Source organism: Carettochelys insculpta, chromosome 6, assembly GCF_033958435.1.
Source record: "Carettochelys insculpta isolate YL-2023 chromosome 6, ASM3395843v1, whole genome shotgun sequence".
Lineage (NCBI taxonomy): Eukaryota > Metazoa > Chordata > Testudines > Carettochelyidae > Carettochelys > Carettochelys insculpta.
In genome coordinates, this window is record NC_134142.1 from 16458083 (window position 1) to 16485836 (window position 27754).

Sequence of the window (27754 nt, forward strand, 5' to 3'; positions counted from 1 at the left end):
AAATCAGTTTCTGTTTCTACATATGCCAGTTGTTCTGAAGGCAGCATGCTAATGAAGAGCCCGGAAAGTGCTAATGAGGTGCAGATGTAAATTTCTGGTGCCTCATCAGCACACAGTCACATGACGTGGAGTCCAGAAGAAGGTCTTCCTGACTCCAAAATAGCTGTGTAGAAGTTCAGCCGCTGGGGATCTCCTGGCAGGAAACCCTCCATCCGGAAGCCCCATCTTCCTGAAAATTTCTGGGGCTTCTGGAGGGAGGATTTCCCTCCAGGAGATCCCCGGGGGCCAGGCTTCTAAATGATATTTTGGAGTCCAGAAGAGCTTCTTCCAGACTCCAAATCATGTGACCGTGTGCTGATGAGGTGCCGGAAATTTACGTCCGTGCCCCATTAGCATTTTCCGGGCTGTTCATTAGCATGCTGCATTCGGAACAACTGGCATATGTAGAAACAGCCTTTGTGAGCTCACTCCCATTGATGCGGTTACTCCATGGAAATGAGAAGAGCAGCCAGAGTCAATGGGAGGGCAGCCCCCACTGACGTTAATGCACACAAGATGCAGTGCTAAGTATGTTGACTTCAGCTACACAAATAGCATAGCTGAAGTAGATCGATGGTGCACCATAATGTAGAACAGGCCTTAGTCTGGTGTAGGGATCAAACCTGGAGAGTGAGCACCTCCATGATCCCTGGCTTTGCCTCTAAGACGGAAGCTAATCTAACGTGCCTCTTCCACGTGCTAGTAGCTGAAGATAATCTAAGCAAAATGAACACCCAGATCACAGCATTTTCTGCTCCCACTCCTCTGCTGCATGTACTGAAAGCCCATTTTATATTTTTACTTTTTTTATTTGTTTAGTTCTTTGCTTGTGATGCAATGTCTTTGATTATGTCAGCAATAATATGAGAACCTACTCTGGGAGCAGGAGTTGTTGAATTCTCCTTCTGAGCTTCTCCCTGGCTGAGAAACAGGAGAACATAAAAGTTTTCAGGCCCTACATATACAATTAGTGTGTGTTTGTGTGTTTATGTTCATATCAGTTATTCTTGTGAAGTGAGGGGGTAAAAGAAAAAAAATAGTATCTGGAGGCCATTGTATGTCTGTCTCAATTTTTGAGGTATCCCTGATATCAATCTAAATTATGTGGCAAGTATTGCTTTAGAAGATGTGGTAGTTCAGATATTTACGTGTTATATGTATACATGTAGTTATACCATGTATTAAAACTGAAGAAAGGAAGATCTAGGGTACAGTTTGATTGGTTTACTAATTGTGTTTCATAGGTACTCTGAAAAATACAACAGCTACACAAAAATCAAAGAGAAGGTATGTGCTAATCTTAATGAACTGGAGAAAATCCTTCAACAAGCTTTGTTCCGAATTCCAATGTCATACAAGGAATCCCTGGAGCACTTGGAAAAAAGTAAGGTATGCATGGATCTGAAGTAGCTACAAAACCCCTGAATAAAACCATGATCCAAATGGACTCATTAGATCTTGGAAGAAAACAGTAGATGGACGGAGGATTGGTAGGCCTACATTTTCTTGTGGTTAGGTTTAAACAGGCTATATATATCATAGGCTATATGTACACTAGTCAAAAACTTCGAAAGGGCCATGCAAATGGCCATTTCGAAGTTTACTAATGAAGCGCTGAAATACATATTCAGAGCCTTATTAGCATGCGGGTGGCCACGGCACTTCAAAATTGATGCAGCTCGCCGCCGTGCAGCTCGTCCAGACGGGGCTCCTTTTCGAAAGGACCCCGCCTACTTTGAAGTCCCCTTATTCCTGTGAGCAGATGGGAATAAGGGGACTTCGAAGTAGGCGGGGTCCTTTCAAAGAGGAGCCCTGTCTGGACGAGCCGTGCGGCGGTGAGCTGCGTCAATTTTGAAGTGCCACAGCTGCCTGCATGCTAAAGAGGTGCTGAATATGTATTTCAGCGCTTCATTAGTAAACTTCGAAATGGCCATTTGAATGGCCATTTTGAAGTTTTTGGCTAGTGTAGACACGGCCATAGTGTTTTTGTTACTTTATCTGTGTTTGAGATAATTTTGTATCCATGAAAATGTATTATTTTCAATACAGTTTCCTCCATGCTTCTTGGTTGGGGCCTTGACCCAAAAAATTTTTGACCCTTTTTTTCTTCTTGGAATGGGAGGAAAGGGAAAGAGGTGTCCGCCACTTCCCTTCTTCCTGCCTAAAGTCCTTCCTCTACCTCTTGTTCATATACCTGTGTTAAAGAACCTCTAGTTTAACCCCTTCTCCTATCTACTGTTATTTTGTACACCCTATCACAGGCTTTTTTAATTGTGCATTTGTGACTCTCCAGTAATTTACTACTCCTGTCCAAAATCACCCAGAAAACGAAAACAACTCCCTTCTATGCCACCCCACTCTCCATCCCTGGTAAAAGGCATTTCCCAGCAGGGTCAACAAAACAAAGATCCCCTCAAGCCTTAAAAGGAGATAAGGTTCAAAAAGTCAAATATAAGGAAACTTCTTAAACACCAGGAACTGGTATCCTAGCTCCATGAAGGTAGATGGAGGTTTCACCATTGGGTCAAGAACGTTAACGTTCTGGTTTTGAGCTTTTCAAAAAAAAAAATCCTAGAAAAACGTTACTCAAAATGAGATGTGGTATATGAAATTTCAGGTGCGTTAGTTTCCTTTTGCAGAAGTTAGAGATGATGAAGACCAGGTTAATAAAGGTCAACCTTAGCTAGGTGGCTATCACCATTACAAGGATGATGTAAAAGATGTTTAGGCTAATGGTCTGTGGTAGATATTATAAAAGCAAATACTGTTTCCATTGTTAAATGTTCTGAATTCTTGCCCAGATTCTATCTGTCTTGCTTACTCCAGTCTAGTTTACATTAACCAATATAAAATTGGCTTATCAGTACAGTATCTAGGCACCAAACAACAAAGTATTTGTTATTTAACCCACAAGAGTAATCATATGAAGCATTTTTATTAGTTATTGTGATATGCAATACTATTCTGGTTATTATTTTTTATCAAGGTTTTGGTCTCTCACCTTCTATTGGCTGAAGAGGATCTCATGACATTGAGACGACACTCAAGAGACCTGAGTATGATGTGCAAAGGAAGTAACTGCACACTCGTCAGGATTGTGTCCACACTGTGGGGAAAGTGGCTTGGTTTGCTTGAGGTTGCAAAAGAATGGGAGATTAACTGCGAGGAGATAAAACAGGAATGGAAGTTTGTCAGTGAAGAAGTGAGTGTTTTAGCAGATAGTAGAATATTTTGGGAACAAAGAAAATAGCGTGCTTAAAGAAGATTACGTGGCCAGATTTTCAGCTGGTGAAAATGACTGTAGCTTGCTTGAAGTCTTTGGTGCTATGTCCATTTACACCAGTTGAGTGGCCCATTATTTATAACTTTTTCTTAATCTGAGCACTGGAGATATTTATAGACTCAGCTGTTGAGTTCAGCAGACTACCCAGTGGGTTTGAACTATGCATGTGCTTTTATGTGGTTTGCTGGATCAGTACTAAAGTGCTCAGCACTCTGCAGGATCAAGCCCAGAGCTCTCAGTCCACACACTGAGCTCCCATTGCTGTTTGTGCAAGTTCCATAGGCAAGTCAAGGACATAATATAGTGTGAAATGCTGAAGGAAGCTTACTTTATCTCAGACTTTGTATTATTGATTTAGGTGGAACGACAATCAATAATTCTAGATAATCTTCATGAAGAACTACCGGAAAGTCCTAAAGAGGAAGAGAATGCCTCCACAGGTGCGCTTCTAGAATTGCTAGAATATGTGGACAGTTATGAGGAAAACGTGGAAAGAGAGCAACTGTTTTTGCTTTTACTACTTCATCGAATAAGAAGTATCCTGAATGTGCCAGAAAGCACAGAGGAAGAAGCAGACATTCCTGTTCAATATGAAATACATGCAATGCAAGATCGATGTAAAAAGTAAGTGCATGAAACTGCACGGCAAAAACACGTGACACAGAACTACTTATTAGCGAATGTTTTACTTTGCTCATTTGCATTTTCTTCATACGTAGAGAATATTTCAGAAAGTTTAAAGCAGGCCCGTGTGTACTTGTGTACAACTTTTTACCTTTATTACTTCACTGCTGCCTCCTGTACCAGATTTTCAAAGGGTTCTCAACCAGGTTATCGAATGTGTGAGCAAAACTATACACTTGTGTTTATTCATGATTGCTCTTTGACACCTAAATCTTGATGTGCTTACTTTTCAAGACCTGGGTTTCTATATATCAGCAGTAGGTGTGCAAGCTCCATTTCCAGGCTGAACTGGATAGTTAGATAGTTGTATAATTAGCCAATTTGCTTGGCTAAGCAGAATATATTTATATTTATCTGAAGAGTCATGGGTACAGAAACTTAGATGCTAATGTCTAAAGCTGAGAGGCTTAAGTATCAAAAAGTAAGAATGCCAAAATATAGATATGCGTTTTTAGGCACAGATTTACTTCTAAATGTATATTTTTTACATATCATCATATAATTTTGTAAAATATTAATTGGAGTATTTCACTTTCTAATTAATAGTAAGACTAATGATTAATGTATCCCTATTGCAATTTTTTTAAAGGCTATCCCAAAAGGTTCAAAAACACAAAAGATTGGTACAGTCTGAGATTCAGGAAAGAGACAAGATTAATGAAGAAATAAGTGTTGTGAGGATGTCATTACAAAATATCTCATCTTCGTTGTGTGATGGAGAGTCACAAGACTCTACTGGAAAGGCAGTACGATTGGAGGTGAGTCGAAGATTGTCACATAGTATGTAATAGGTCTCAGCTTTGACATACCAAATTTGACGCAGAAGGCTTGAACCTTCTACTGAAATCAGTAGCAAAAAATATCTTGACTGAAAGAGGAGTAGGACTGGCCCTCTGGAGTTTCTAAGCACAGTGAGATATAGACCAAATTCTTGGCTCTACAATGTACGTGCCATGGAGCCAGCTACAGCTACATGTCTTGGTCATGTGCCACAGCTACAGAGACCTGTGCTGATCCTAAGGAGGAACTCAGCCAATCCTGTCTCACTTGGAGATGGCTGCACAGCTTGTATGCATCTTCTCATTCCTCCCAGCCTGTCCAAGGAAACCTTTGAAGAGGCTGATTTGTGATCTCTTGAAGTGTATGTTGGCAGTAGTGCCACTGAAGTCAGTGAATTACACAGGTGTAAAATTTTTGTATGTGAGATCACTTAAGATAATCGCAGCCTCCATCAGCTTTAGGACATGTATTTTTCTGGGGGAGAGAGTGCATGGCATGCTGAGGTGCAAATCTCCTCTCTATAGGGTGCCACTCACTAAATGGCCTTGTGGACCTTGCTACTAAAAGTTCTATGGTGCATTTTGACCTATTAGTGCAGGGGTCAGCAACCCCCTGCACACGTGTCAAGAGTGGTACATGGGCCGATTTTCATTGGTACGTGAGACGAGAGCTCAGCCCTGCCCCTCCTCCCCCATGTAGCCAGGAGTTTGCTCAAAGCCAGGCCGCCTGACGAAAGACCAGCTAATGCTACCAACCACCACTAAACAGTAAAGCTCTGCATCTTAATTTAGTTATTAATGAAGCTGTTGTAAGTAGGACTTTTAGTGACTTTAAAAGTTATCACTGGCACTTGGACTGTACATAGAAGTTGAAAGGTCAAATTTTGAAACTCCTTTTTGAGAAGGTTGCTGACTAGTGTGTCAAATGTACTGATTTTCAAACTTTAGTAGGTCAAAATGCTTGGCAAAATGTTAAGTGCTCAACAGGAATTTCCACTTAACGGTTTAGTGTGTGGCAAGCTACTAACTCTGCGTAGACAAGCCCTTATATTTAAACATTGATGTTTATGGGTTTTTTAACACCTTCATATCATTTAAATTTATTTGTTAACCTCCCATGAGTGTCTTATTTAAACTGTAGTTTTATTTAACAAGCTTTCTTATGCAGATTCATTATTGTTATTGCTTGTAATAATATTATAATACACATTTATTTAATGTACCTTCTTAAGGCCCCAGTGAAGACTGGGGCTCAGATGTACGGAGTTCTGTAGAAGCACTTTGAGTGTTTGACAAGTTGGCAAAGGATTGAGGACAGGAAATATATGAACACATGAGCATCATGTTAATGTTGTGCTTGGGGAGTTAACACAATGCTGAATATGCAAGTATGTGTATATAGGGAGTTCATAAGCCAGCATTACCACAACAATGTAAGAATTGGCTTTTACTCTCTAAATATTGGGAGGTCAATACTGCTATTTCAGTGAGGTTTTTATAGTATCCAAGAGCAAAAGGGGACCATTTCAGCCTCTAAATTCCTGCTTTACTCCTTACACAGTGCTTGCCAGAGCTGAATGAGAGGTGTGAACCTGACCAGGTGGCATGGCCTTGGCAAGATACAGCACTGTAGATAGTTCTTCCAATACCACTGCCAGAAATTGCAGAGCACAAGAATCAGTGACAGCCCTTTAAAAAGAGCCAGCTTCCAAGGATGACTAAGTAACATAAATTCAGTATTTGCAGTGTTCCTTCTAATGAGAGTTCTAAAAACTTTCCCAGTTCTCCAGTTTCACCTAAGATATGTGGTGAGGTAACATTCTGTAGCCCCGTGGGCTAAGAACCATCCTTTTTCCTCCCAGGTATACATCAGGTAGCACAATGGAGCCCTGGTTCATGAATAGAGCAAGGTAGTTGTCTTGAGCCCTGTGCCTTTGGGGTCCGTGCTCCAATTCATCTTAGCAGCCACACCATGCTGCCTTGGGTCCTGCTGGGGAAGCTCTGATAGGACTCTTAAGCACTAGAGTTTTCAAATTGTATTTATACAGATCGGGAAGTTCCTTTTGCAATGGATATTTTCTGTTTACTGCAGGTAAGAGAGTGGTTTTCTTTCAAATACAAGTCCCTTGGGATCCCAAAAATGCTGACATGGTCCTAATAGTGCCACTGTTACAATAAGCTTCTTTGGGGTGTTTTTTGTACAGAAGTTTTATGTTCTTTATAGTTGGACCCAGCTGTTACAACATAACAGGAAAGAAAACTTTATTTCAGCCACTGATACAGTCTTTCTGTGCAGTGTATTTAGGTGCAGAACATGATTCCCAAATGAAGGCTAGGAATTTAAGGGGATTGGTGAAATGAAACTTTGAAAAATCATTGTCCCATAATCTATCATTAAAAAGCAAATGTTCTTATTGCATAATAGGAATTAATCACTTTGCTCAAAAACTACATTGAACGCATAAAATGGCAGAGAGGAGGGGAACATAACTGTAAAAACAAGATATTTTGCAACTTGAAATTTCAGAAAGCCAAACAAACGACTTCATTCTTTCTGTGAGATGACTTAGTTCAGGTTTTGTTTCTGGGCTGCAGGCTGTAGACAGTTGTTCAGGTTTCTTTTCTTTCACAAAATCGACATTCCTTACACAGAACTGGAACCTACTGTTTCAAGAGGAGCTGTGCTCTGCAGTTCTACATAATTACATGAAAGCAGACACTTCAGTTTGAAGGCTTTTTCTTTTAGCAGTCTTTGTGTTATAGTGGTTATAATAATGTAGCTGTTAAAATAACCTTAAATTGTTAAAATTTCTTTGAAAGTGAAAATCTGGTATTTGTAACAGGAATGTCACAAAGAGGAATATTAAACCACGGGAGACTTTAATGTTTTAACCATTTTATTATTTCTGTCAGTAAGCATTACTGGAACAACAGTTTCACATTGAGTGGTCTCAAGTTTAATTAATTCTAATGGATTGAATAGCATTATTTGTCTAAACTAGTGAAAATATCTCTGGTTTAATCTGTTTGTCTAGGTTGTCAAGTGAGGTTTTGTGATTTTGATAATCATGGTAGAGGACTCACTTTAGTTCCTACAGAGTTTAAGTTTTCATTGTTGTATAAGATCTGAAACTGCTCTTATATGTTTTAGGAAATTCAGAGTATAATTAACAGAGAGAATGAAACTCTTAAGGGTATTATGGAGAAACTACAAATCAAGTATAGGGTAGTTCCTGCAGATATTGGAACACAGTTGGAAGACTGCAAGAAAACATTACAAGACCTAGAAGAGAAGGTAATAATTTGTGGAGTTTGCATTTTTATTTATTTGTAATATTTTATACCATATTATTGCTATAACTACGAGTGTCAGTTAAATATGCTAGTGTAAATTCTAGATTTACTGGCATTTCCCCCTTAGATATAGATCAGCTGCAGATAATTGCATGTGTTACCTCTCTATCCTTTTAAAATATTATAGCAATCAACAAATTAGGATGTAAAATAAAACTACAAGAAAAAATGGCAGATTCAGCAAGGTTAAGAAAGCATATACATTATTTTATACCTTCCAGGACACTACACTTCTCTTTCCCTTCAGTCTTATCCTTAAACTTGATCCCGAGTATTTTTTTATCTTCTGTTTCCCAATAAGTGTGAAGTGTCAACAGAGCATCATGCACAGCTGGATGAGATGAGATGTTCAAAACATATTTCTTTGTTCTGTGATCATTTCAAAACCATCCAGAAGTTCAGCAAATAAATTCTTCATCAGAGGGGCACGTCTAGCAGTGGTGTTTGTAGCAGCTGATAGTGCATGGTGGTGTCCCTAAAAAATCTTGCTAGTTCATTTAGACAATTTGTTTTTATTTTGTGGTTGTTCATTTTTACTGCTTCTTGAAAAAGGGATGCGATGAGCAAAGCGTCTCCTCTCTGGTGCTCACTCCCCAGTGATTAAGGAGTCTCAGTCCCATTTTCAGAAGCGACTAAGGCATTAAGAAGCCCGAGGCCTGCTGTGTATTGGTCTAAATATTTTGGAATAAGAGTGTGTGGGGGGGTTTGGTTTGTTTTTTGCTTTTTTTTAATAGTCATAGGTATATCCATACAACCCCCACTAATGAGGATATTTTTATATTGGTATAATTTGTATCTTGTCCAGTATGGGAGTGAGCTATGCTGGTTAGTAAATAAGCACCTTCAGTCCAGTATAACTGCATCCACACTAAGGACGGTGCGGTACACTGCTTTAACCAGAGCAGTGTAATTAGTGTAGTATAATTTTTTGTGTGCAGATCAGTCCTAACTGCCTAAGTCACTTTTGAAAATTGGGCCTAGGCATCTAAATCAATTGGGCAATTAAAAGAAAATATTTACTACAACTGACACAGCAATTGTGGTACTCATTCCTATTTCTTGAACAACAAGAAGTCTTGTGGCACCTTATAGACCAACAGATATTTTGGAGCATAAGCTTTCGTGGGCAAAGACCCACTTCATCAGATGCATGAGTGGGGTGTGGTTTCAGAGGGGTATTTAAAGAGTGGAGTCCCAGTGAGAGGGAGGGCCAGAGCTGACAAGGTCTGTTCAGCAAGGTGGAAATGGCCCAGTTTCAACAGTCTTACTGGGACCCCACTCTTTAAATACTCCTCTGAAACCACCCCCACACTCATGCATCTGATGAAGCAGGTCTTTGCCCACAAAAGCTTATGCTCCAAAATATCTGTTAGTCTATAAGGTGCCACAAGAGTTCATGTTCTTCTCGAAGCTGGAGACTAACACAGCTATCTCTCTGATACGTGATTCCTATTCCTTGTTCCTGTGGAGTTCTGAAGAAAGAGATTCTGTACTGGATTGTTTTTCGGCCACAAAGTTACTTTTTTCTTTTTTTTTGTACAACTGAGTATTAATATAGTGGAAATGCGTAAAACCGTGATCCTTAGGCCATGTCTACACATACCCCTCCCTTTTGGAAGGGGTGTGTAAATAGCACAAACTGGAACTGGTTAATGAGGCATTGATATGAATATTCAGTGCCTCTTTAGCATAATGACAGCCAGTCATGCTTTGAAAGTGCTGGTTTCAAAATGCAGACTGGCCGTGTAGACATGGGAACTTCGAAATAAACCCCAGACTTCAAAATTCCCTTAGTTCTAATTCTGCCCTTACATTCTTATGTGACTTGCCAAGAAATAAAACAAAGAATTCTGAACTGTCTGTGAGATGTTATGAATAAAGAAACAGATATTTGTTATCTTCGTTTCTCTTTCCTATGACAGGTTAGCACCAAAATCTTGCAGAACTCTCCTTATTATATGATGAATAAAAAAATAGAGAACATTAGCAATGGTCTTCAAGCTGTAGAAAAGATGTTACAACAGAAGAGTGAAAACATTGCAAAAGCCAAGGAAATTCAAAAGGTAATATCTCAAATTTTCCTTTTTTTAAGCCTGAGGAGAAAGGATCCACTTACTGAATCTGATTTAGAAGACTTGCAAGGGACATTCCATTTTGTTTGACCATGTGCATGGAATCATCTAATTGATGAATACTTCCAAAACTTTTCATCTCACAGCAAAAGTTCTTTTTTTTTGCCTCTGCCTTGGGCATGAGTGACCCAGGGTAGATTTAGAACATTCTATAAGGTTCATGAACCTTTGCAAATTCAAAATGTACCTGCTCCACACAGGACACAAAAACTAGGTAGGTAGGTTGTCACAATTTGATGTGACCTTAGCATTCTGTTTACCTTATTCCCACCTGCAGACAGTATGGGATGTGCTAGATCTTTGGCATTACAAACTGAATGAACTGGATTCAGAAGTACAGGATATAGCAGAACAGGATCCAAGTCATGCACAGGAATGGATGGACAGCTTAATGATTCCTCTGCAACAGTACCAGCAGGTCTCTCAACATGCGGAGCACAGAACTACAAACTTAAACAAGGTAAAGGCAAAACAACAGCTCTCTTGACTTGACAAAAAGGATCAGCCATTAAAAAAGAGACTATGGCGAAAATGTCCAAAGTCCCTAAGTTGCATAGGAGCTTGTGCCATTGACATGTCAGTACGATTTAGGCTTCATAGATCCAGATCCTCAAAGGTATTTAGGTGCCTAACTCTCATCACTTTCAACATGAGGGAAACAGGGAAGCTCTGGGCCTCAGTGCCTAAGTCACTCATGAAAACAGGAAGTAAGCACCTAAATCACTCATGTTTTTGAAAATTTTATCCTGGGTTTTTTTTTAATTTCATAGCAAGGTTAATTTCACCAAACTCCATGAAAATATGTTCAGCTGGCTGTAATTTTTTCCCTCAAATGCATTTCTGTTCAGAATGTAGCTATAAAACCAATCAGTTAGGCCAGACTCTGGCTATAAATCCTTCTGTGGACTGCAGCAGAGAACTAGGCCTTCCATCTCTCACAGTTACAGGTTTGTTTCTAAGAACACCTTATGTCCCTCATTCCCACTAATGGACTTATCCTCATGAAACCCCTATGAGATAGGAGAAGACCATTCCCCTTTTAAAGGTAGAATATTAAGGCCTAAGTTAAAATAAGTGACATGCCCAAGATCTCACAGAAAGAGTGACAGAGCTGTGGCTCAAATCTGGGTTTTTAGTTTCTCCATCCAAAGCTCTAACCCTGATTTGAGCAGAATACCACATAATTCAGAATTTAGTAATAAATACAACTAGTTTTTAATTATTTAATAATTTTTAATTTTTATGAGTGTTCCTTTTTTTTAGGCCACTACTAAGATGGAAGAGTATGATGAACTCTTGAAGAGCATGCAGTTGTGGATAGAAACCACCAATTGTCTGTTAACAGCAGAAGCTGAAAATAACTCTGCAAAAGCCTTGAGTAAACATGCCAGTGTCCTGCAAGTAAGTATATTTACAAATTTCGTTACAGGGAGCCCAAATTTAAAAAAAAACAAACTGTTCTAAGTACTTACTGCTAAAGTAGATATGGATTTTTACACCAATAAAACTTTTAAGCACCAATAAGGAAGTCCAATGAATATTTGAACTTCCATGAAAAATGACCATACTGGTTAAAAGTAGGTTGAGACATAATATAATTGTTGTAAATAAATTTAAGTAAGAGATACATCTGAGGTATTGTGGTGAGTATAAGACTAGGAATGTGTATAAGATGATCAGTAATATTAAAAGGAATTGGCAGCTGAAGCAGATATTGATCAAATATGAGAACAATGAAGTGCTCATGAACAAGGAGAAGGTTGTGCAATGATGGACAAGATATTGCACTAATCTGTACAAAGCAGATTAGTTCCACCCGAGTGTTCCAGAGTGACTGACTGAAGAACTAAAAGATATCTCCGTGAAGCATTGAGAGGTATATTGAAGGAGGAAGTAGAAAGACAAGTGAAATGACTAAAGAACAAGAGCCCTAGAAATGATAAAATCATGAGAGACATGATAAAATACGGCAGAGAAATTATGATTCAGGAAATGCACTGACTGTCATACGTCATGGAAAGAAGGGAAGGCACCTAAGGAATGGACAAGATCTATGCCAGTGACAATACACAAGAAAGAGAGTACATTGGAGTGCAAGAACTACAGAATGATTGCCCTAGCAAGTCATCTAGGCAAGGTGGTGATGACGATACTGATGGTGAGACTGAGATCACAGGTAGAAGAACATGTAGTGGACAAGCAAGTGGGATTCAGGAAAGATAGAAGTACCACACAGAAGATATTGGCACTAAGACTGATACTGGAGAAAGCTCAACAAAAGAACAATATCATCTACAATTACTCTGTCGATTTTCAGAAGGCATTTGAGAGTATAGATCAGAAAGTAACTTGGGAGGTGTTGGAGTCGTATGGAGTGGCTAGCAGACTGATGCTGTTATTGAAGGATATCAATGACAATGCGGAGCCAGCAGTTAAAATGTGAGGAGAGTGGGGAAGTTGGTTTAGAATGAGTAGAGGTATGAGACAAGATCAGATATCACCAAGTATCTTCATCATGCACCTAGAGAGAAGACAAGATCAAAAGAGGTAGAAGGGATATCTCTGTATGGGATGAGAACAACAACTTGAGGTTTGCCAATGGTATCGTTATTGAGGAAGATGAGGTGAAGCTAGTGAGAACGGTGAAGGGGCTAAACAAGGAAGGGAAGAAGTACAGACTGATTCTGAACATCAATAAAACAAAAACAGTGGTATTTGGAGACAAGGAAATAGGAAAGTAGATCAGTATAAATGTGATCGAGATAGAGCATGTAGAGGAGTTCACCTGTCTGGGAAACAAAGTAGCATATGATCTAGCTTCTAAGAAGGAAATAGCAACTAGAATAGCAAAAGCAAGAGTGAGTTTGAAGGGAAAGGATAAGATCTGGAAAAGCAAAGCGATTTAGCTTAGGAATGAAGATGAGCATCTTGAAAATGTGTGTGTTCAGCAGCATGTTGTGCAGATGTGAGACATGGGTGATAATGAATGGTTCAAAGAGAAGGATATTGGCGTTCAAGAGGAGTTGTTATAGAAAGATCCTGAGAATAGGATGGATGAAGGTGGTCATCAGTGAGGAATTATATAGGAAGATGAAGCCAAAAGAGAGCCTACTGCAGAAGGTTATACAACGGAAGTAACAGCTATTTGGGCATATCTGCAGAATGAACAACATATGAAAAATCAAGATGCTGGTGTTCGGCATAATGGTTGGTTTGAATAGGAGAGGCAGACCCCACGGAGAATGGGTAGATAATATAGTAGATTGGTGCGGAGCTAGTCTACAGAAACTAAGCCCTTCAGCACTTTAAAGGGAAAGATGGAAGGAAATAGTGAGGGAGGCATCAGACACTAATGGGTGCTGAGCCTGTAGTGGTGGTGGTTGATGGTGATGATGATCTCTATCTTAGAAAATGATTAACTTGGTATTCTGGCCTTTGTCTACTTTTTGCACTGCTCTACACTTCATCGCATTTTACAAGTCATGCTGTTGTTTTTAGTAAACAATGCATTGATCTAGGATTAGTAGATCAGTTTGTTGGTTCTTGTGTATTTGTTAAAGTGGGTTTTGCTAAGTCATGTTCAGTATCAGGTTTTTGTAACATTGGGAGTGGAATTTGACACTGAGGGCAGAATGGTGCAAAGACTGGTTTCTGTATGTGAAATCTGTGCGTGAGCTTTGGCAGGAGAATGCATGAATTAAGCCCAGAAGAATCATTTATTCTTAGGACATAACTTTTTCTGTAAAATGTCATCAGAATGTCATTGCTTTGCCTGGGATTATTGCTAGCAGTACTGTAGTTTTCCATGGTTCACTCTTATATATTATAGATCAGTGTTTCCCAAACTAATTTGGACATGGAATACTTTTGGGCTTGGCATATACTGATGGAACACTTACATGCTGGTCTCAGGAGGGGTGGGTGAGTTTCATACCAAAAAATTGCCACACATAATGCTCAAAAGTTGATTTAAGAGTTAGGTTTTTAGATATTTTTATTTAAAAAAGAACAAAAAATAACAAGAGAAAAATCATCTGAGTAAATGAATGTCCTTCTGATAGGAGGATGGTTAGCAATCCTATAATTAAGTGTAAAAATGAAGTACAACCCAATACAAAACATCAATATAACAGCTGAAAAAAGGATGATTAGTGTCGTTTCATACAAAAATAGGAAGGATAGTATTGTTCAAAATAGGATTGTCCTTCCTTAAAGATTAAAAAACATTTTTACGAAAAAGAAATGCAAAGAAAATTAGGTATGGAAAATATTTTTAAATTTGGTGTTCTATAAATTTGTTGTTTTTTACTGAAAACTACTGGAAAATAAAAATAAGTAACATTTGACAGATTTTTTTTTTAAATGGGAAGAGTATTTTTACATCTCTGTTTCAGCATATCACATAATCACTATACCATGTGTTATAAATATTAATATACATACAGTCTAAATAATTTGCAAATACTGTAGTATTTTTCACACACACACACACACACACACACACACACACACACAGTTTCTTATTTAATGTTTTAGAAGGAAATGTATCACTGTCATTGAAATTTTTTCATGGAACACCTATTCACATTTCATGGAATACCAGTATTCCATGGAAGTCAGTTTGGGAAGCACTGTTATGAGATGGTTTAGGTTGCCATAGGGAGAATGTGAATGCAAACTTCTGTGAAAACTTCTGAGACTCCTGTCAGTCCAAGGATTAGATTATTGCATTTAATCAAAGTCTTTATGGTTTAGAACAGTATTATATTTTGAGCTGAAAGGTTAAAGAACGTGAGAAGAGGTTTGTATCTGAGCCAAGGTGCATTAGTGAATTAGGCATTTGAAGTGCCTCAGACTTGCTTATGGTTTTATTTATTTTTTTTTCCCAGATGGCATTGGAAGATTCAGAACAAAAGCAAAATCTTCTGCATAGCATCTGTTCAGAACTGGATGAGTTATCAGTCCTCTTTGAAACAGAAAATATAGTGCAAGAGATAAATGAAGTAAATGGTCAAGTAACAGCTTTACAGCAAAAGATAGTGGAAATTCTTCCACAGATCCAGCACATGGCTGATGTAAGTCTCAGTTGTCCAAAAGTACAGGCTTTGATTTGTGTTTCATTAGCTACAGGTTCAACCTCCCAAAACTGGAATTCTCTTGTCCAACAGCATCTGGCATGACCATGGATGTTACTAGGCCAAAGACCCAGGCTGGGAGATTATAAAAGGGAGAGGCAGCAGGAGCCCACTGGTAGGCAAGCCTAGCTACTTCTGGCTGTGACCCCTGCAGCTCCATGCTGTCCGTCTTCCCATAGCCCCCGGTCTCCTAACCTGGCCAGACAGGCACAGTCAAAAAGGTGAACTCTTTCTCTTTTGTAGCCAGCTGGGTGCTGATGCTCTGTTCTAATGTAACAGCACTGTGGTGATTGAAAGGCAGAACTGGGGCAACTTTCTAACCAAAGAATTTTTCAGTGCAAACAAATTTAAAATATGCAGCTCACGAATTATGCACATGTGCAGCTGTGCAGAATTCCACCACTAGTAATAGGCTACGGTCACACTACAGAGATCTGTAGACAGAAATTGACGTGTGCAGTTCCTAAGGTTTTACAAATTCCTAGGTTCGTCTAGTGGTCTCTAATTGGGTTAGGCTGGAATTAGGGTTAACTAAAAAGGGGTTAACTGAAAAAAGGGTCCGAGTAGTGGGCAGGAGCCCTTTCAGGGGCCCTTGGGCGTCTTTGCCCCAGCCTTACACGTGGCCCTTACAAGCTCATGAGCGAAGACATAAACACACCAAGATACACAGTTAAGGGTACCTTTCTCTCTGACCACTTGTCAGGGTAATGGGTGAAAAAAATGGATATGGGTAACGAACAAATAACAAGACGTAGACGAATTTAACACAAACAATATTTTTTACTTACACAATTTAGCAGGTACAAAGATAAAACAACAAACTGTTTCATTATGTTACTAGAACTATACTTATACAGGTACCGCAGTACCAATCAGTATTTGCGCACTATTGTATCTCACTTGTGAGCAGGCGGGGGGAGTGGCATAGGGTGACCAGTCCTTGGCACAAGCGACACTCAGCTTCTCCAGGGCATCAGGAGTTCCCCCCTTGGGGCTTGCTGTGATACTCCTTTAGAGGATTTCTGATGTCACTACTTCCCACGGTGATGTATGTCCATACACCAATCATTTTTAACATATTTTGCTTTTTCCCTTATATGGGATATACGAGGGGAAGAGATTTTAACAGATTTCACTTGGTCCCTTATTTGGGATGTGGAATGGGGAGGGCTCACCAGTCTTAGCTTGATTATCATATTCTTTAAAAGTCATGTGTTAGTAACCGCTCCTGCTCCTCCAGGCTCCATGTTTGTTTCATACGGTTAAAGAGCGCCCCCCCCCACACACACTTCCCTTTTTCTTCTCTTTTGAGACACTTCCCCATTTTCTTTAGCCGAGGTCACAAGTTGAGTCCCTGAGCTATGCACCCGAGGTCAGCCATGCTGATATGGACTAACTGACATTTGACAGAAGTCACTGTCAGAAGAGATTTCCTGACAGAACTTCTGTCGACAGAGTATGGCCACACCCAAAAGACAATTGGAAGAGTGCTGGGCTCTGTCAACAGGGCAGCCAGACTGCCCACAGAGCAGTCAGACTGCCCAGCTGCTCTCTCAACAAAACAGGCATCTGGAAGCACAGCAGACAGGGCTGCCCATCGTTGTGGATGCCCTGTCTGTTGACAGAAGTCCCCAGAGTGCATTTACACAGCTGTTTCATTGACAGACATCTGTCAATGAAGGCATTATGCCTCGGGGCTGTTGATAAATGTGGTGGGTTTTGCTGACGCACTGTCGACAAAATCCATTTTGTGTGTAAACGTACTGGGAGTTTTATCGACAAAACTGGGGTTTTGCTGGCAAAACTCGCTAGTGTAACTGTAGCCATAATGTGTGACTTCACGGTTATTTTGATTCTCTGTTCAGGGATTAAACCAATGTCCTGACCATTAATACCTAATTCCCTATATGAATTACGATATGGAGCCTCTGAAACACAGGCGAATTAATAGAAACTAGCTCCTGAATCCACAGTACCTGCTGAATGTATTGTAAATGCAGCAGCACTAAATCTCTGGTATATTGTAGAAAACTATAAGGTTTTCTTTTAAGGTTCAGTTGAATACCTCTTTTGTTATATGTCTGGTGTAAGCATATTATGTAATACAAACTGATGTATGTTCGAAGGGCAGTTTGAAAACATTGTTATTAATGTGAAATATTTAAATGAAAGCCACACATTTGGAGGTTCTAATTTGCATTAGAAGAGAATATACTTCACGTCAAATTATTGGAGTACAATGTATTTAGAATTTAGATAAAATTTAGACCTGACAATTCATTAACTTATTTGATATTTATTAAGATTATGGCAGCCATAGACACAGTAACAATTCATGTGGTTGTAAAATGAAATTCCGTAGTTCACAAACTTTTTGGATATTCAAAAACATGCAGGAAGTGGATGCTATTGAATCTGAAGTGAAAGTGGTAGAGAAAGATGTTGCCACAATTAAGACAATATTGTCAACAGAAGATATATTAGATTTTACTCCTAAGGAGCATCTTAGACATGGACAGGTGAGTATGTATCGCATTAAACCTTTTTGTTCTTACATTGAATAAATACATCAATGCATTTCATAAATACTGAAAGTGTTTAGGAATTCAAACAATAAATTATGATGATGAATGACTTAGTTTTGAGGACAGTAACTGTAAAATATTTTCTAGGAGGAGGCACATTATAAAATTGTGGCTTTAATTCTCATAACCCAAAGACTGAAGGAACTTTTTCACAATTATATTAAGTGGCCTTGTGATTAATGCATGAGACTGCAAATTGGAACATCTGTGTTCTGTTTCCCTCTGTAGCAGGCTTCTTGTTTGCCCTTGGGCAAGTTGTTTATGCTTACATTTTCCCAGAAGTTCACATTAATTTTTGATGTCTCTATCTCTGGAAATGTTACAATCTGATTTTTCAGAGGTTCTGATCACCCAAACTCTATATAACATCAACATAAGCTGCAGGCAATTGGCACGTTTGAAAATCATCACCTAAGTTTCAAGTTGAACATTCAGAAACCGAGACACTCAAAATGAATTATATTAATTTCTTTGTACATTATCGTTCACATTTTATGGAATTGAAGGTTCTGATATTACCTCAAAAGGGTGAATTCATTTGTTGTTTACAAAGCATTTGAAGACCATTTGATGGAAAAGCATATATATGTTCAATCTTCTTATCCAATTACCTTTCAGTCATATATTTTGTAATTCCATGATTATTTAATGGAACACTTTGTTTCAGTGGTATTTTGGTCATGATGTTCTGCTGTCCCTCCTTAGATTCCATAAATCCAAAGTTATAAAGATCTTTTCTATTTACTTTTGTCCGTCTACAAGCCACATTTTCAGTTATTCTACATATGTGGATTATGTTTAAGAGGAAAGCAGAAAGTTTGGTCATATGTTTGCTGTTCTATTATCCAAAAGGTACTTGTACCTGCTAAAGTAAATGGCTCATGAGTAACATTGTGAAGAAGTATTTCACCTTGAACAGAGTATTTTTCCTTCCCAAAATGTAGCCTTTGTCAATGTTAGAGAAATATACAAATATCTCCCACTGAGTTGAACACTTGTAAACCATAACATAGATAGCACAGCCATTTGCATCCCTATTTTAGTGAAACCGACTGAAAGATCACCTATTGTTTGGGTAACTTTAAATTTAAATAAGCTGTGTCAGTTTCTGATGACATCTGTGTGACTCTGTATTTAGGTAATAAACAGGTACAGTTGTGGCATCCTTGTTAATTGAACTGGCATTGAATCTGGTGGGTTTGCCAGGGCAGATGAAGCCTTAGTGAGTTTTCACATTCCTAAAGCAAAGCAAATAACAAGCAGTCTTGTGGTACCTTAATAATAACATGCAGAGCACAGAACCTGAAAAGTGTATTTTACCCACAGAAGCCCATAACTTAATACATGTATTAGTCTCTAAGGTGTCACAGGACTTCTTGTTGTTTGTGAAGGTGCAGACTACTAGAGCTACCCCTCTTAGATTACAACAGAGCAGTGAGAAACAAAGCTATCCTACTCTCTTTGTCCAAATTATTAACTGAGTCTTCCATGAACTTTGTACTGTGATGTCAAAGCTTTTCACAGTCCTGCACAGTTCATCTGAAATAGATGGAGGTCATTGAACCGTTAAAATTGCCTAACTACTCAGTAAAACTAGAGTATATTAGATATGATTTTCTGTCTGCGCTTATTTATCAGGTGGAATAGAGTGTTCTGTGCTAATTGCATGTGTTTTTAGTAACATGCAGCATTTCTACAATATGCTGCAGGTCCACATGATGGACTAGAATAGTCCCAATGACCAGTGACCCGCAAGGGTCATGATGCTCCTCTTGATTTGTACACCCTTATTATACATTTTTTGAAAAGTTTCTGAGGTAAAAGTTATCTGAAGGTAAACTGAGAGAGAGGCTAACATCAGTCCTGCAGAATTTACTGAAGAGAACTTTTTAATAGTGTGACAAAAGTGTTCATTATTTCCTCTTTATAGCATATTCTGGTTACACTTATATTTCTAGGTTATTCTTGGCCATATTAGTCCCTTCCAGAAGACCCTTGCTGAGATACAGGGCTATGAAGAAGGTCTTAGGTTACCAGGAATGAGAATGCAACCTCTCTCAGTCTTCAAAAGAACAGCCCAACTTGTGAAAGAACTGAAAATGTTAGAAAAAATTACCAAGGAACAAAATGTGCTACTGGAGGTAAAGTACTTCTATTGACATAGGATTCATTTGTTCTGAAATTTCATTCAAAACTCCGTAATAATTTTTGGTAACGAGGTATGATTGTCAAGACAAGAACATATAATACGCCAGCCAGGTCTCTTATCTCTGTTTTTGCTTCGTAACTTAATGCAAGAACAAAGCACACTATAAATGTCTTGATGTGTATTTAACTTGGGAATTTAGCTTAAGAGATGTCAGTTTCTTTTCCTACACAGCTAATGTTTTATGGCACCTCTTGCTATTACACAGTAACAGTGACTTGGTTAATTGTTATATTAATAAAATACTTCTGCTCCCACAACCAACATCAATGCAAAATGTGGGTGCTCTGCTGAAATTCAGACCTCAAACTTTTATACAGAATATGAAATATTTGTGTTATATATAGCTAGCATTTAACAATAATTCAATTACATTATCATTAATTGTTAAAATATGAGTACTGCAAAGTCTGTTGCTGAAGCAGTTATTTCTGAAGGATGTAATCTCTTCTTATCAGTAAACCACAGTGGGCTAACTTCCTCCATTGTAACTTGCGCTGCTTACCATTTTGAAGGTGAACATCTCCTGACCTCGTATTGTGTGCTACAATTCGACTTCTTAATAGAGGTTAGCTGTTCTTGGAAGCAGTGACTCTGAAAAGGATTTGGGGGTTCTGGTAGGTAATCAGTGGAACATGCGCTCCCAGTGTGATGTTGTGGCCAAAAGGGCTAACACAATCCTTGGATGCATAAATGGGAGTCTCAGGTAGGATTAGAGAGGTTATTTTATCTCAGTACAGGTTGAACCTCTCTAGTCTGGCACTCTCAGGACCTGACTGGTGCTGAACAAGAGAATTTGCTGACCTATAGGAGGCCATTATTGTCTAACAGCAATTATCAACGTTTCCATAGCTTACTGGGCTCTTACAAGACATTTAGGGGTAAATTACAGGTAAACAGCAGCACAGAACACTGAGAGCCAGGACTGATGTCTGTAAACAAACTTTATGGGACCATGAAAAATGTGCTTGCAACTCATAAGTGGACATCTGATTAACAAAAATCATGCAAGACCATGAATATTGCTAGACTAGAGAATGCTGGACTAGAGAAGTTCAGCCTGTGTTTGGCACTGGTATGACCACTGCTGGAATATTATGTCTAGTTGATTTGCCCACAATTTAACAATAATGCTCAAAAATTTGAGAGAGTTCATAGAAGAGCTATGAGAACGATTAATAGATTAGACAATATACTATGGAGCACAATCTATTTGGTTTAACAAAAATAAGGTACTAAGTAGTTGATTATGGTCTGTAATTACCTACTTGCAGGGGGGACAAATGCATACAAAAGTATACAGTAATATCTAATGATCAGAAGTTGAAACGAGCATCTGCTTTGTCTTGCATGCCCCCAGTTGCACCTTACATAAAGACTACTTGCTTGCAAAATCAGACTTAAAAATACAAATGTGTTACAGCACACTATTACCAAAATTTTGCTTACATTCTCATTTTTACTATACAATTTTAAAATAACTTAGGCGGCATATAAACATTGTACAGGTTGCACCTCCCAAAACCAGGACATTCTGGTTCAGCAATATCCATGCTGTGGCTGGAGCACAGATGTTGCTGGATCAGAGAGCCCCAGGGGTCTGCTGTGCTGGGAGGGCAGCATCCAGCTGGAATTGGCATCTGCAAGCCTGGGATGGCATCTGCTATCTGTGGGGTCAGGGCTGGTGTCCACAGGGGTTGCGGCTGGTGATAGGAAGGGGATGGAGCTGGCTAGGACTGGAGGCAGGGGGGATCAGCCAGGGCCAGAAACAGAGCTGGTGGGGGCAAGGACAGCAGGCTGTGGGGTTGGAAGCAAGAGACCTCCCTTGGCTCAGCAAATTCTCTTGTTCAGGACTGGTCAGGTCCTGAGGGTGACAGACCAGGGAGGTTAAACCTGTATTTACATTTTGGTGTATAGCAGGTAGAGCAGTATAAGCAAATCATTGTATGAAATTTTATTTTCTACTGACTTTGCTAGTTCTACTTTGTAGCCAGTTGTAAAACTAGGCAAATAACTAGATGAAAGATCTTTGCATAGCGCTATGGTTATGTGCACTCCAGGTGAGGGCCAATGTACTAGATGATCACAGCAGTCCCTTCTGACCTTAGAATCTATGAATATTTTTTGGTTACCAAGGAGGGTGGAGGCTCAGGACTAAATGAACCAAGATGGGTCTCTGCATTTCTCAGGGTGAGGTCATCAAACAAAAGTGTGTTTATTCTTAAAAACACATTTTTAACTGTTCTCCACTAAAGGGAGTCTTTAGGGCTGTTCTCCCACTGCTTGACAGTTTGGTGTTTATACCTGCTGCAGTTAGCATATGAAGGTAGCAATCATTGAAGCCAGATATGTGCATATGTGCCTAAAATTTAGAGGCTCTGGCATGGAATATGCCAAAGGTATTCACATTCTTATGGCTGGGGGAAGACAGGAGCTCCAGAGGCTGTGGCAGTGTACTGCAGTGTACAATGTTAAAGCATCCTGTGGTAAAAAAGTGTACTGAAATGTCACGAATTTGGGGTTTTGTTTGTTTATTATCTCAGATCTCCTGTGTGAGCCTCTGATGTCCTGTATCTGTAAAATGGAGTCAATAAGTTTGCAGAGCCCATTGAGATCCTCAGAGACAAACTACTGTACAAGTGCAAATTATAATTATTACATGGGTCCCAGTCATTCAGACAGGCCATTAGGCATACGTTTTCACTGCTGTGAAATATATTTTATTTGTTGGAAGCACTGTAATGTTTATGCTTGCCATTTTGCCATTATCCCCTACAAGTCTAACTCAATTTTTAAGTGAGATTTCTTCATTAGAAAACAGATTGGAAAAATTGTGTTTCTTGGCAACTTGGGAACCATACTGTGCAGCGAAGACCCTCCAGTCCTATTGTGTAGGCTGAAAGCTAGTCCAATACGAGTCTATTGTTCGGCAAAGATATTGCAAGGAAATGTACTAAAGCATGAACATTTTGTTATTAACTGCATCAGAAATGTCATTAGTACTCTGTGGCTGTTTGTACACAGGCCACTTCCTTCAGAAGTGGCATGCTAATACATGGAGTGAAAGATGCTAATGAGGCATGGATGCAAATTCCCCACGCCTCATTAGCGTAACCTCACATGGTTATGAGTCTGGAAAACTGTTCTTCTGGACTCCAAAACACCGTGTAGAAGCGTGGCCCCAGGGAAGCTTCCGGAAGGAAGTCCTTTTTCCAGAGGCCCCTTCTTCCTGAAAATGCTGGTCTCATATGCTGTTCTCATATTTTAAGAAGTATTGTGCTCATGTATTAAGCTGCATTATTTTTTTCAGACTTATTTACAAAAAGTAACCTCTCTTGAAAATTAGGTGTTTTTATACTAGTTCAGTCTATCTAGAGTGTCCATTGCTGAGGTAAATTGGCAGAGTCAGTGAAGCAATGGCAGTTTATACAAGTTCAGGGCTCGGCTCTCATTGTTCAAAACAAAAAGCAGTCAAATAGCACTTTAAAGATACTTTAAAAATACTTGGCTCAATCTAATTCTTGCCCTTCCCCCCCACCCCTCCACTCTCTGATTTGCTCACCTTGATTATCTTTTTCTGATTTGTCCTCCTTGCTTTCTGTTTTTGGTTCTCTGTGCCTTAAACATTGAGTCTGTTCTGGTCTGGCTATGGTCTGTCCCACGAAAGCTCACCTAATAAACCATTTTGCTAGTCTTTAAAGTGCTATTTTACTGCTTTTTGTTTTGATAGTGTATAGACTAGTACGGCTTCCTCTTTGTTACTCTCGTTGTTCGTGCATCATATTTGGATCCAAATACCTCCTGGTATATTTTTCTGATAGCATTCTCCCACCCACTTTTCTGTCTATAAAAACTGCTCATTGACATAGTCAAAAAAACCTACTCAAGGTTCTGGGTCAGAATAAAGCACAAAGCAAAGATCTACTGCAAACTGTGCAGGGCTTGTTTCGTTTTTGTTTAGCACTTACCACAGTGGGGCCATGGTTTATGGCTATGGTTCCTAGGACCATGATGATGCAAAAAAATAGTGATGATGATAAAAAGAAGAAGAAGAAACACAACATACATAACAGCTCAGTGAAGAAGACCCCTGCTTTTTACAGTACACTGTTTCATATCCAGCAGCCATGGGACCGGCAGGTTGTCCGATATTCAAGTGTTCTGGATAATAGAGAGGTATACCTAGCAATGCATAATACTAAAGAAAAACCAGACTAGATATTAAGAAACAAATGAAAATCTATGCAGAGTACTTTATTTACTAACAACGGTAGCATTGTACACTATAAACTTACACTGTATTTGTTGTATTTAATCTCGCTATACTGTACTTATGGAAAATGTAACTAAATTTTATTTATGGTTAAAATGCCAGTTATTTGAGAGTTCTGGATAATATAAGGCTGGATATGAAAGAGTTTAATACAGGGTTTTGCAACCTGTGGGTCAGGACCCAAACATGGGTCACGATTACATTTCAAAGGGGTCACCAGCTGGGCTGGGTGGCACCACAGGTGGCTCTTAAGAAGCCATTCACGCTCCTGAAGTGGTTCTCAACTTCTTAATTGGATTAACAGCTGTCAGGCAGTTAAGCCAATCAATTAAATTGAGAACCATTTCAGATGCAGGGTAGAGAATTGCATATGTGAGGAGTAGCACCCAGCTCAGGTAAGGTGGGGGCCTGGTCCAAGTTTGGGAGTGAGGGTGAGAGAGCAGAGCTGATCAGCTCACTGGCTTTCAGTCTCTGCAAGCAGTGGGGTCACCCCAGCTGGGTTTCTACAGGACTCCCCTAGCCCCCTCCAGCCCAAATGTGACTCTCCTCTGGCCCCCTCCAGCCCCTGAGTGTGACTCCCCTAACCCTGAGTGTGACACCCTTACCCCCTTCAGCCCCGAGTGACTCCTAGCCCCCGGGTGAGTTCCCTATCACCCTCTAGACCCTTCAGCTTGAGCGTGACTCCCTTAGTCCCCTCCAGCTCTAGAGTGACTCCTGGCCCCTCAGTGTGACTCTCCTGGCCCACCAGCCTTTGAGTGTGACTCCTAGCCCCTGAGTGTGACTCTCCTAGCCCCCTCAAGCCCTCTCCAGCCCCTGAGAGTGACTCCCCGAGTCCCTGATTTTGGGTTTTAAGCTGGGGGGAGCAGTTTGGTGATGAGTATCTTTCCACCACCACAGCTCTGATTAACTGTAGTAAATGTAGTGTTATTATTTTATTAATATATTCCCCTTTTCTATGAAATAACTATTATGACTATATAAACATGAGGGCGCAATTTTATGTTCTTGCCTCAGGTACAAAATTAACTAGTTACGGCACTACCCTCCCCCTCACTCCTGTTTTGAGTTGCCTTGGGTCAGCAAGTCTTCCTGAATTGTCAAAATGGGTTCCCATCTGGAAAAGGTTGGGAACCGCTGCATAGGAAATGTGTCCACTTAACGATACATGTACTAAACTTTCAGAAGGATTTTGTAACCTGCAGTTGGCCAAACTAGGCCCAAAAACAAACAAACAAAAAAAAACCCAGGAAGCAAAACACCTTCCATGTGGGTCCTGCATTCTTTGAATTGTCCAGCCACAATTAAGTCTTAATTTGCATTCACCAGAGTAATTTTCAACTACTTTGCAAGTGACTAGAACCAGACTAATTTGCAATAAGTGGGTGAACTTTGCAGGTGATTGAATGAATAAAGAGTAAACACAAAAAATGAATTAAAAGACATATATAGAAAAATGTATATTGGAGAACGTAAGCTCTATTCTGATAGTTGTAGTCTGTGCACTAGCAAGTATTTTTTGTGACTTATACACTAGCAAAATAGTATATTTTGTAAGAATAATGTTCTCTTAGTAATACTGCCTGAGACATTACTGCAGCCTTTTGTTGTCAAATCTGTGCTAAGTAGGGAGGTGCTGAAGGTTTTACTACAAGTCGGTGCAAGGTCCTTCTCCCCCTCATGAGTCATAATGTTGCAGATTACATCAGTGATAGATTACATCGGTAATATTCAGACTGTCAGATATTGCACATAGTGTTATTGTTGTAGCCAATTTGTTCCCAAAATATTAGAGGAACATAGTGGGTGAGTTAATATTTTAATTGGAACAACTTTTATTGCTGAGAGATGCAAGCTTTCAAGCTTATGTAGAGCTCACCCTTGTTGTCTCTCAAATATTTTAGATATAATTTACCCTTTAACCTCTACACCCCCTTGCCCCCTTTTTGCACAGCATGATTTATTTTTGTTAGTTGCCAGCATAGCCTACAACAATGAACTTAACTGTGCCAATAAAAAGTAGGAAGGTTTTCTCATAAGATATCATGAAACCAACAAAAAGGTAAAATTTTCCAGTTTCTCTTTAATTTCTTCTGTTTAGACAACTCTACTGCTCAATATTATTAAGTGTATCCTATGTCACGTTCTACAACCAAAAGGAGCAGAATGCATAGATTTGATTTGTAATAAATAGTTGTAGCCCAAGGTGCTTGTTTTGCAACCAGTTACAGGTATAATATTTTTATTTTATTTTATTTAGTTTATGAGTAAATTAATAAAGAGCTTGAAGACAACAGAATTCAGGAACACTGCAAAAAATCAGCTCACAAATTCTTAACTGAAACTTCCAGGTAGATGTATAGGGGCAAGGTTATATGACTTTCTAATTGTTTGAATTCATTGCAATACTGACTGATTTGGTTCTGTGTTCTGGTAATATATTGCAAATGGCTAATGAAAATTATCCTTTTGCAGCCAATTGTAAAAGAGACCGATGAATGTGAACAAGAAATTGATAAGTTGAAGCAGTTCTTAAAGAACCAGCTGGGTGAACGTTCACATGAAAAAACGTTGTTTCCTGAGACTGCTTCCTGTCCAGAGGTGAGTTCCATTATTTTCATTCATTAGCGTACACCTCAGTGACCTAGTCTTGCTTCTAATTCTACTGCTGTGGGCTAGTGTAGGGTAAACAGCAACACTTCTTTTTTGACTCTGATCATTTCTCTCTGTGTGAAGGCTAAAGCAGATGGACAGAGAGATTTCAATGCAGTGGGCATGACAGTGTGTGCATGCAAAGACATATACCAACTAGTGTTTCACTGTTTTACCTTTAGTTTGTCAGTTAGGTTCTGTATTTAAAGATGTATTTATCCAACATCACGAGCTAGCTTTTAATCAAACTTCGTTAGTATGTGGATGTCAGATCTCTGAAGGACATGCAAAGGGCAGAAGGAAATGGCATTGATGAATGAGTAGGCAGCAGTTGTCTTGAGAAAGGGTACGTCCACACTATGAAAATAAGCCAAATTTGCGAAGGTCGATTTTCTAGCATCCAGTTTTACAAAGTCAAGGGTGCATGTCCACAATGGTACCCCATTAATGTTGCCAGCTTTGACTTCATCAGCACTATGGGTACCTCTCCCTCAGTTCCTGTTTTCCTTGTTGCATTGTGGGTTTCTGTCCCAGCCGCTGACAAGATAAAAATGTGCCATGGATGGTTCTGGCTGTGTGTCATCGGCATCCTACAGTGCACTTGGCTTCTCCCTCTCCCTTTGGAAAGCAATAGC

The 27754-nt window shown here is 39.4% G+C and overlaps 1 protein-coding gene across 19 annotated transcripts in view; it reads left to right on the forward strand.

Moving 5' to 3' along the window:
- The window catches only part of SYNE2 (spectrin repeat containing nuclear envelope protein 2), a 300242-nt gene that overhangs the window by 156222 nt on the left and 116266 nt on the right, over positions 1-27754 (forward strand). For 18 of the 19 annotated variants that reach the window (XM_074996338.1, XM_074996337.1, XM_074996346.1 and 15 more), the window contains 12 exons: positions 1284-1428; positions 3026-3241; positions 3681-3946; positions 4596-4764; positions 7937-8080; positions 10062-10202; positions 10549-10731; positions 11535-11672; positions 15161-15346; positions 17803-17925; positions 19950-20132; positions 26943-27068. In XM_074996338.1, the coding sequence (XP_074852439.1) occupies positions 1284-1428; positions 3026-3241; positions 3681-3946; positions 4596-4764; positions 7937-8080; positions 10062-10202; positions 10549-10731; positions 11535-11672; positions 15161-15346; positions 17803-17925; positions 19950-20132; positions 26943-27068 (2020 nt within the window). The remainder of the gene's footprint in view (positions 1-1283; positions 1429-3025; positions 3242-3680; positions 3947-4595; positions 4765-7936; positions 8081-10061; positions 10203-10548; positions 10732-11534; positions 11673-15160; positions 15347-17802; positions 17926-19949; positions 20133-26942; positions 27069-27754) is intronic. The other variant, XM_074996348.1, reaches the window with a different exon arrangement.